General features: G+C 39.7%; 1 protein-coding gene and 1 pseudogene across 1 annotated transcript; both read left to right on the forward strand.

The window, feature by feature from the left end:
- Nucleotides 1-5,171: 5,171 nt before the first annotated feature.
- TCIM (transcriptional and immune response regulator) lies at nucleotides 5,172-6,551 on the forward strand. Its single transcript, XM_021681529.1, has one exon. The coding sequence runs from the start codon at nucleotides 5,326-5,328 to the stop codon at nucleotides 5,644-5,646; it is 321 nt and encodes a 106-aa protein (XP_021537204.1). The 5' UTR covers nucleotides 5,172-5,325; the 3' UTR covers nucleotides 5,647-6,551.
- A 3,561-nt stretch (nucleotides 6,552-10,112) lies between these two features.
- Nucleotides 10,113-10,606, forward strand: LOC110573138 (annotated as a pseudogene).
- Nucleotides 10,607-11,169: the final 563 nt, after the last annotated feature.

The raw sequence follows: 11,169 nt of genomic DNA on the forward strand, positions 1-11,169 counted from the left end.
CTTCTTTGTGGTCAAAATAGAAGTCAATAATATCTGCCCTCAGTATTGTTATGAAGAGTCATGTAGATATTAATGGAGAATAACGAGGTATACAAGTCACTTAGTGTTTGTTTCCTTCTTTCCCCTTGTTTTCGCAAATCTCTTCATCAGACACAAAACTAACCAAGCACATGTGTTACTGTCAACAGAAACTCAGTCTCCTTGCATGATGAAAGCACATGGCAAAACTGGTACCCAGAAGAAACTACAGGAGCTCAGACACTGCTTCTTTCAAATAGCTTTCATTATCTTCTGTCTTTGTTACAGAAAACAAACATTCTGTAAGAAGTTTATATGATATGGTCCTGTCCACATGCAATTTGGGAATCCTTGTCAGTAATTTTTTTAGATCCTGTTGTCCACATCATTCACTGGAAATATTTATACAAAGAAGGGAATGAGCAGGGTGACAGCAGTAAAAGGCTTTCCAGCCACATATGGATTTACCTTGGGCAAAGAGCATCAGCAAATAACAACCTTAAGGCTTGTGTCACATTTCTGGGAAACAGAAACTGACATTGTTTCCCTGTGGATGGTCTTGTCCTCTAAGCAATTTTGAAACACCTTAATCTCTCAAATGCATCTGAATGCTTTTAGGCAACACTCAAGAAGAACTGCTCAATGTCACGTAGAACCATTCAGGGTTTTTGATGCCAGAGCTTGTGGTTGATTTGAGAGTAATAGAGTTGAGAGTTTAAAATCATGGGCTTTCCTCTGGAAAGAGGAAAAATGTGTGTCAAATAGCCCTGGGTTCAAGTTGTCTCATCATAGCTGAAGGATTTGCAAAATAAATTAGTTTCCTATTGCCACTGTAACAAATTGCCAAGATTTAGGAGCTTTAAACAACACAAATTTTTTATCTTAAAGTTCAAGAGGTCAAAAGTCTAAAATGGGCATGCAATGATATATTCCTTCTGAAGGATGCAGAGAACAATCTGTTTCTTTGCCTGTTCCAGCTTCTAGAGGCTGTCTACCTTCCTTGGCTCATGGCCCCTTCCTCCAACTTCTTCTAAACTAGCAGCACAGCATCTTTCTCTTTCTTATAAAGACTCTTATGATTACATGAGCCAATGTGGATAATCTCTACATCTCAAGATCTTTGAGATTTACATCTCAAGATCTCAACCAAAATAATCTCTACATTTAAAGATCTTTAACTTATTTACACCTGCAAAATTCTTTTCACCATAGAAGTCCTTTTTGCAATACAAGGTTTCTTTTTGCCTATATTCTTAGGTCCAGGGATTAGAACATAAACATTTTAAGGGGCCGTTATTCACCTACAACTGGTAGTAAGTTGTCAATGCTTCAGTTCTCTTATTTCTAACATGAGGATTGCAATAGTTCCTATTATGAAGCATTGTTATGGAATTAAACAGGATTACACACATGTTATTTAATATTACTATGAAAAAACAATTAAGTGATCCAGGAGCTAATTTAGACACAGCAATGAGGGAGATTAATCTGATCGCTGCTCTTGGTGGAGCTAGACTTTAAATGAATACTTGGAAAAATAAACATATGCTTACAAACTGTAGTAAGTGCTACTAAGGAATAGTGAAGGTTATGTTGGCAAAGAGAACTGATCTGAGTCTAAAAGAACCAGAGAACAGAGAAGACCACTCTGAGCAAGTAGCTTTTAGTTGAGATTTTATGAACGAATAGGAATTACCTAGCTGAAGTAAAATGTAGAAAAGAACATTCTGGAAAGAAAAATGTGTGCAAAGCCCCATGGCAGGAATGAGTATGGTGCATTCAAGGAACTGGAAGGCATAAAAGCATAGGGGAGAGTGACAGATCATGATGCTGCAGAAGTCGTCAGGAACCAGAGCAGGTCGTGCTCAAAAAGGCTATGTTGATTTGGGGCTTCAGTAACAGCAAGAGTGGTCTGACCAGATTGCTTATTAGAAACTGTTGCTCTGGGTGCTTTGTAGCAAATGAAGGGCAAGAGGGGAAGCAGCAATGCTAGGAGGGAGGTCTGGCTTTGGTCCAGGTGAGAGAAGACAGGGTGTCATAGACTGGGCTTCCAAGGAAGCATACCCCAAGAGGGAGATCAGCAGGCAGGTGACTTATTATGGAGTGTTCTTGAGATCAATGCCTTCAGATGGGGAAAAAAAAAAAAAAAACAGGTTTGGCCAAGGGGAGGTCTCAGCTGACCCTAAAGGATTCTCCAAAGTGTGCATGACCCCTTAGAGTTGGGGCAAGGACAGTGGGCCTTTACACCCTCATGCTGATCAGTCACTAGATGCAGTTGCACCAAGAGGAGAGTGACCTTCTTCAGTGGTGGCAGTCCGCGAAGGTGGCTGACAGCTGAGTCTCTGGGGAAATCCTAAAGGGAGTTAAAGGTTGTGCATTGGGGCATCCACCACATGGAAGCTTGTCTAAACAGTAACAGTTCAAATGGAGAGAAAGTGGATTGATTTGAGAAATATTTTGTAGATAAAATTTATATATATATACATACATACATACATATATGTATATATACACATATATGTATAAAATATATATATGTGTAGAGAGAGAGAGAGGGTGAGGGAGACAGAGAAAGATCTAGGTAGGAGAAAAAAGAGAGGGAGAAATCAAAGATTATTTGAGATTAATCAAATAATCAAAGATTATTAAATCAAAGATTAATTGAACATTTGTACCCTATTTACATATATCATATGTATCTGTACCATATTTACATATATTTGTATTGATCGGTTAGTTAAGTAAATGAGGAATAAAAATTTGGGATTAATCAGTGAGTAGGGGATAGAAAGCATGAGCCTATAAGAATCACCTCAAGAAAGAGCATAGGATGAGAAGGTTGGTGAAGCCTTGAGTAATGATAATGACAACATGAAGGTGGATTGTGTAATGTTGGGGCTCTGTGTTTGGCACTTAATAAAAATTCAGTAAAAATCCTTGCTGACTTAATAATAACAGTTTTTAACAGTGAGGAAAATGCGTATATTTTTAATAGCCACAAATGTGTGCCAGTAAGCCCATAGTCATTGGCAGCAGATCACAGGGTCCTTCCATGGAGAAGCTGGAGCCAGCAGCCACGGCCACAGCTGGGGAGTTGAACATCAGCTCACCTAGAAATGCCTTTCAAAGAAACATCCTTCAGGAAGAGATCATGCTGGGCTCCTGTCGGTCTTCCATTCCTCACATCAGAGCCTTCAGCGATCCTTTTGACTTGGCCTTCACAATAGGCCCACAATCTGATCAGCTCTCACCACCTGCATTGATGATCTGCCTAGTGGGGACCTTCATCATCTGTTCCCTGGATTATTTTGACAGCCATATAACTAGTCTTTTTTCTCCTCACGCAACTGCTTGTCTCCTTAAAATGTATTCCCTACTAAGAAATAGTTTGAATTGTAAGTACAATCCTGTCATTTTTCTGCTCCAAATTCTCCAAGGCCACCCATGTCCTACAGAGTAAAAGCTCAATCCATGAAAAAGCCTCAGAGTTGTATTCAGTCTGTCCCCGTCCTATTCCCACTGCCGTCTCCTACTGACCTCACCTCCTTCCCCTCTTCTCTGGCCACTCTGCTCCAGCCACACTGATCACCTGGCTGTTCTCCTTATGCTCCACACACATTCTTATCTTCCAGCCTCTGAACTTGCTGTCCCCTTTGCCTACAACACCTTTCCTCTAGATACCTCCGCAGCTAACTCCTGCACCTCCTCCAAGTCTTTGTACAGTGTCACATTTACAGAAGCCACCCCTGAATATCCCAGGCAAATTTCAACCCTCCCCGTCCTCTCCTGTACAACTTGGCTTTATTTTTATCCATAATAGGTATTACTTTCTGACGTCATCCGGATTATAAATGTACATTTTTTATTATCTATCTCCCGGTAGAATGTAAACTCCATTAAGGTAATGTAGGGATTTTTTTTTTGTCTGGTTTGGTTTGTTTGGTTTAGTTTCATTTACTCTTGTATTTCCAGTGCCTAAAAATGTTCTAGCTAATAGTAGACCTTTAATAAATATTGATTGAATTAATGAGTGAGTGAATGAATGAATGAATGAATACATAAGAAGAGTCCCTAACTTAATTTTCTAGCGAGGTATCTTCACTCTCTCCCCTTTTGCACGTTCTAGACCTGATTTGACTGATTAGAGGAAATTTTGAAGACCAGCCCTGCTTCTCTAAGAGAAGTCTCCGGGGCCCTCTGAAGTGCACATCTATCATTTGGTTGAATGTAAGTGCTCCACACCAACGGGGCACTGCTGGCTGAATGCTATGGAAGGTGAGAAGAACAAAGTTAAATTCTTCCAAAGAAGGTACTGCTCTGACTATGTCTGGGTGGTGCCAAAATAAATATTAAAAATTAAAAGAAAATGTCAACTCACTCTTTTGAGTACTATGTCCAAAAAGCGCCTGATTGACTTTCACTCCCCCCCTTTTTTTTAATTGGTATTGTTGGTATATACACAAGCCTAAGGAGATGTTGTCTACTGCTATTATTGTTTTTATTAAATTACAATTTGGGTGGCACCTGGCTGGTTCAGTCGGTGGAACGTGCGACTCTTGATCTCGGGGTTGTGAGTTCAAGCCCCACATTGGGTGTAGAGATGACTTAAAAATAAAATCTTTAAAAAATTAAAATTAAAAAAAGTCTTTGAATAAATAAATAATAAGTTACAATTTTATTCAGTGATTACAGATTGGCTCTTGGACACCGTCTCTGGGTGTTCACAGCTTCAGGCTGTGTCCTGTCAGAGTTTTGTTGGTAAAGTCCACATTGACGTCCTTGATTCTTTGGCTTTCTTTCAGCAGCTGTGCAGTGGCCCTGGATGGGGATGTCCAAAGGACCCGGGTGTGGGCTGCCAAATGTTTGGAATACACTTCAATGACTTCTCCGGGAATTAAAACTTCCCTGTTGTTAGCAGAAGCCTTTGTTTCGGGGGTTGTTTGGAAAGATTTTGAGAGTCTAAGCCACTTTGTTTGTGTCTTACCTTTGCCCTTGCCTGGTTTCAGCTATTTTTAAAAGACGGGCCCAAGCCTGTATAACCCTATTGCCAAAGATGTGGTAAAAAGAAATCCCCACATCCGGGCTCCATCACTGAGCGCAGCTCTTAACATTTTGCACAAGAACAGGATATTGGCAACTCAACTGTTAAACCTGTCTGTGATTATTCTTCCTTGAGATCACTCTGATGTCACCAGTGTAATTTGAGCCTGGAGCTTTTGTTCACACTTTAAATAGCAGTCCCGGAATGATTTTGCTACAGACTCTCTGGAGAGCCCAGGAGCAGAATTCCCGAAGATCCCCACATCGATGAAATCAAAGCCAACCCACCAAGCCATCATCATGTCCACCTCTCTGCGCGTTAGCCCGTCCATCCACGGCTATCACTTCGACACAGCTTCGCGTAAGAAAGCCGTGGCCAACATCTTTGAAAACATAGACCAAGAATCTCTACAGAGACTTTTCAAAAACTCTGGGGACAAGAAAGCAGAGGAGCGAGCTAAGATCATTTCTGCCATCGATCAAGATTTGGAGGAGAAAACACGAGCCCTGATGGCCCTGAAGAAGAGGACGAAAGACAAGCTTTTCCAATTTCTGAAACTGCGGAAATACTCCATCAAAGTTCACTGAGGACAAGAGGATGGATAAGGACATTATCCAAGAATAGACATTTAAAGACCAAGGGAGTTTGTGAGACCAACACATGCAGCAGTTTGCGGCTGCCTCATAAGCTTCTCTTCCATCAGAACGGAGGAGGCTGGAAAGGAACAGAACAAACTGGTTACAAAGACTCCAACCAATTTCACGCCTGTGCTGTTACAGAGGAGAACAAAATGCTTTCAGCAAGGATTTGCAAACTCCCCCTGAGGGGAAAGGACTGCTGCAGTGTCAGAGAAGAGTCTGAATGGATGTAATGCCGTCGGAGACCGAAGATAACAGAGAGCTGGGGAAGAATTGCGGCCAGAGTCTTTCTCAGGCCCTAGGACTTAAATTCAACCTGAACTTTGTTTCCTTAGCCGAACTGGGTAGGGAGAGGGAGGAGGGAGAGGGGGAAACAGGGAGAGAGAATACTATACTCCCGATGTTTACTGAATTTTTTATTTGAATGTTTCAAAATGTTGTCAAGCTTCAATGTGGTCTCTTGGTATAGATTCTTACAGATCAGTAATTATTTATTTGCATTTTTTACAGTGCCTGAAAAAGTGCACCACGAGAGTGTTAGTTAAAAATTATGCAATACCTTCAGCAGCTCAGTAAAACCCTTCTAGTTTGTAAAAGGTTTTTATACATTTCAAACTGGTTGCACAAAAGCTAAAATAATGGGATCCTTCATAAATCCAAAGTACTGTGAAAAAAATTTATGATTTTTTTAATCTTCTAACTAATGCTAAAATATAATCTAATTAGATTCCTTACAGTTATTACAGTAAGCATTAGGAAGTGAGTATGATATACTAAATAGTTTATGAAGATGCTATGGTTTTTATAATTTATTATACATGACAAATGATATGCAACCTTAATAAATTATTATGAACTTAGCTGCTCTTGGTCTGTGATGATTGGTCTCAAAGGAAAAAGTAAGGTGGTAAATATTTATTATTATAAACTATTATAAACATTTCTAAGGATTTTACTCTAGGAGTAAAATGTGCCTTTAGAGTAGCTTTACATTAATTGCCAAACTTCTTCAAAACAAATTCTTACATCAAATATCTAGCAAGTTTCTCTGTCTCAACTTTATAAGATACAGGCATAGAAATTCATTGATTGATTTATCGACAGTGGTGTTTATGTGTCCACAGAGGGTGAGCTTTAAAAAGCTTTTTTTTCTCCATATTTTTGAAATTTTTCCTCTGTGGCTACAGGAGCTATGTACAATTGTACATGTATTTCTCCCAAAACAATATATCTTGGGGTTAGAGTCCAAATTATGATGAAGATTCTGTGGGTTAGCAATATTTATTCCATATAAACCAATAAGGGAATAACATTACAGTCACTTTGCTTATTTTCTCATAAAATTATAATAAAATCTTTCTAAGAAGGCATATATCAATGGCTGCCTCCCTTCCCTAGCAGACAGAAATAAAATTTCCCAGAAGTTAGGCATTTTGGAACATGTACAGAGGTTTTTGAAACTTGCTGATCATAGTAAAACAAAACAAGGGAATGATCCAATATCTACTGGGAGAGTTACAAGTCAGGATTTTAAATAATACATTTTTAAAAAGGAAGTCTCCAAACCTACATTTCAAATGTTTATTGATAAGTTTACTGAAGATAGTATAAAATCACTCCATTAAGAAGGAAGTTTTTTACATGAGAACATCCACGAAAGCCACAAATTAATATGCAGAAGTGTGTGCCTGTGTGTGTACATTTTTCTGGGAGAAGTGTTTAGAATTTCTATCAGATTTGCAAAGACATCCATGACACCAATATAAATTAAGAACTAAAGAGGAAGTTTTTTTTTTAAAGATTTTATTTATTTATTTGAGAGAGAGAATGGGAGAGAGAGAGCACGAGAGGGGGGAGGGTCAGAGGGAGAAGCAGACTCCCTACCGAGCAGGGAGCCTGATGCGGGACTTGATCCTGGGACTCCAGGATCATGACCTGAGCTGAAGGCAGTCGCTTAACCAACTGAGCTACCCAGGTGCCCCTAAAGAGGAAGTTTTCGACAGGTGGAAGGCTCGTTATGGTATCTGGGGATTACCAAAGCAGAGGTTGTGAAGGGGTCTTCAGCTCCATGACCTCATTTCCCCAAGCTTGCCAACTAATCTTGCCTAATGATCTCACCTAAAGTCTCCTTTGCCCATGTTAAGAATAAGCTTCCTACCTCTGATCTGGCCTATTAGTGACACATTTTCTCTATCTAGAATCCCCCAAAGACATTGACAAACTGCTTGGAAAGGAAACTTGGGAACTTATTCTTCCAGGATAGCTATCATATTCCTATGAAAATGTTTAACTTATTTTCTTTTTAAAGACTTTAAACGTATCTTGGATGCTGAACATAGTCAAAAGGTTGAATTTATTACACTGATGCATAACTATATGCTCTCCCCTGTTGTTTTCAATAGAGTACAATGTTTGTCTTTGACACTTTGCAAATTAGCATGTATTGACTTAGTTTTCTTGCAGTATATTATCATGATTTTCTGATTGCAAGACTATAACGTGGGAAACGAATTAGAAGGCAATTGGGATATGGTCCACAACAGTGGGGAGAAGAATTCCAGTAGATTTTGCAGAAACATGCTATCTTTCCCCTTCAGGGACAACAAAAGTTGGAATCAATGTGATTTACACAAAAGGGTGATTTTTAGTTCCATAATGCTTTCATCATTTAATGTGGGGTAAAAATAAACATCATTAGAACAAGTACGACTAGTTCAGTTCAGAAATTCTTCTATGGCACAGGGATGGCCAAATATATCTCAAGGCGTCTCATTGTAATAGAAGATATAAAAGCAAAAACACAAAGGTGAAATGGGTCATTAATAACATTTGTATTATTAGGATCATAATAATAACAACTGCATTTCATTGAGACAGTTTTCTAAGTGTTTTTTATGCATTAAATCACTTAGTACTGTGACATGAGAGCATGTGTAAATAGTGTAATGACACAGAAGCCCAGAGGGATGAAGTAACATGCTCAAGAACACATAGCTAATGAGGCCAGGAATCTAATCTGGGGATTCTGGCTCCAAAGCCTCATTCCTTGCCACTAGGTTAGACTGCTTCTCTAGGACAAACTTAGCTTCTCTTTTTTCCTATAAGATGACAATTACTTATATGCTAGTAAGTCAGAAAGACAGGAAGGTGCGGCCTCTGAGAAATCACTTTTATCTGCTCTGTGCCTCTTTGTCTGTTTATTTGGCACTTTCTCTATATGGAAAAGCTTCATAGTTTAGTCATTTTAATTGTGTCAGAGGGTTCTTAGATCTAGCCTTTTAAGTCTGCACTTAAAATAACACATGGGTTAACACTTGGAACAAAAGATCACACCTAACGTCTCTTCCCGTTGTCAGTCAACATTTTGGGTCTCTATTTGCTCGTTGGGGGAAGTCAGAAACTATGAATTCATGAGTTTCTTCACTCAGATTAGAGCTCCTCTGTTCATCACTGTGGCCCACGGCAAAGGCTGTTTAGTTTTGGACACTCGAACAGATGGGGTTTACTGAGAAAGGGGGTGCCTGCTATCCCCCCCCCATTGTTAGAGTGTAGTCAGAGGATGCAGTTGATGTTCCCTCAGAAAGCTTCAACTAAAAAACGAATAATGAAGCCATGGTCTAGGTATTACGTGGTCTTTCGGAGTACCTCAACTACCCTTCTAAATTCCACATAGCAGTTTCCCAAGATGGCATATTGCTTGGGTAACTCCCTTTCTTACACATAGAGAGTTGTAAAGTAAAATCAGAGTTTGTATCTTATATACTCATTCAACAAAAATGTAGTAAGCACCCATGTGTGGGCCCTCATGGTCAGAATGGATCCTTATTCTCCTTATCAGAGGAGCTGGAACATGTTTTAAAATAAATATAATAGAGTGGGATGTATAATAGGAGTTTAAACAGGATGCTATGAGGCACATGTGTGTGTGGGGGGGGTGGCGTCTGTCTGTGTGTATCTGTATGAGTTTTTGTGTGTTTGGGGAGTAGCAGAAGGAGAGGAAATCTAACCCAACCTGGGGAGATCCTGGAAGAGTCCATGGAGAATTTTCAAAGTAGGATTTAGTCAGGAGAGTGGACAGAGAAAATTTTATTTCATCATCTGGGTATAATGTTTGCAAAGGCAAGAAGGCAGGAAAGAGTGTGAATTGTCTGAGAATCTCTAAGCAGTTCCATGTGGCTAGGGGCCTAAGCATTTGGGGGCAATAATTAGGAAGGCAACTAGGTTTTAAATGACAAGCTTGAGTTTAAATTTTATTCTGAAGGTAATAGAGAATCAGTTAGGACTTTAAATAGAGGAGTGACACTTACCACCTAACTACAATGTATCACACCCTAGGAATAGATATGATTAATATTTTGAAAAATAATGCATTCCTTTCCATCTGGCTGCACCCATCAGCTCAAAGGTAAGCAAAGATGGGTGCTTACAAGTACATCCAGGAGCCATGGAGGAAAAAGCAATCTGATGTCATGTCATATATCGGACTCGTGTGTCATGTGGTAGCCGCAAATGCCCAGTTCCTAAGGGTGTGACCTATGGCAAGCCTGCCCATCATGGTGTTTGCCACCTAGAATTTTCCTCAAGCCTTCAGTCTGTTGCAGAGGAGCGAGCTGGGTGCCACTGTAGGGCTCTGAGAGTCCTGAATTCTTACTGCGTTGATCAAGATTCCAGGTACAAATTCATTGAGGTTAACCTCATTGATCGATTCCATAATGCTATCAGAAGAAATTCTGACACCCAGTGGATCACCACACCCGTCCACCAGCACAGGGAGACTCGAGGGTTAACACCTGCAGGTGGCAAGAGCCATGGCCCTGGAAAGGGTCACAAGGTCCACCACACTATTGGTGCTTCTCACTGTGGGGCATGGAGAAGACACATCACTCCCTGGTTCCATCATTACCGCTAATATAAGTAATGTTTGCAAAATCCTTACCTAATAAACAACTTAGGATAAAAGAAAAAAAGAAAAAGAATGCACTCACTGTCTAGCAGCTGAACACATGGTTAGACTCTACAGTGATTCTTCCAGAACTCTGTTGCCTCACCGTTGGTCTACTGAGGTGAAAAGCCACATAGGACATTTGCAGATCAGTAATCAATGCTTAGCTGTGTGGAAACCAAGGATGAAATGGAAGGGGTAATGAGGAAAAGGGTTGTGAGGCCAGATTGGGGGAGACCCCAACTAGTATATTCCCTATTACATTTTTTAGAAATTATAACCATGTTTGACCTTATAATGAGTCTTATTATTTAACAAATATTATAAAGAAATGGCTATTAAGCTCTCTCTTCACTTAAATAACTTTTCTACAAAGTTTCCAGATATTTTAAGTGATTGTTACAAACACACAAATGTGTTCTATTTTAATGTATGAACCCAAGATTAGCAAAACTGTCTTACAGAATTTTGGAAATAAACATCCTATTCCAATATGGGTTAGCAGTGATTCAAAGAAAGTCAGGAATACT

The sequence above is a fragment of the Neomonachus schauinslandi genome, chromosome 2 (assembly GCF_002201575.2).
Source record: "Neomonachus schauinslandi chromosome 2, ASM220157v2, whole genome shotgun sequence".
NCBI lineage: Eukaryota > Metazoa > Chordata > Mammalia > Carnivora > Phocidae > Neomonachus > Neomonachus schauinslandi.

Bases quoted from the DNA above. Each gene is read 5' to 3' on its own strand.
- TCIM (XM_021681529.1), top strand. From the start codon at position 5,326: ATGAAATCAAAGCCAACCCACCAAGCCATCATCATGTCCACCTCTCTG.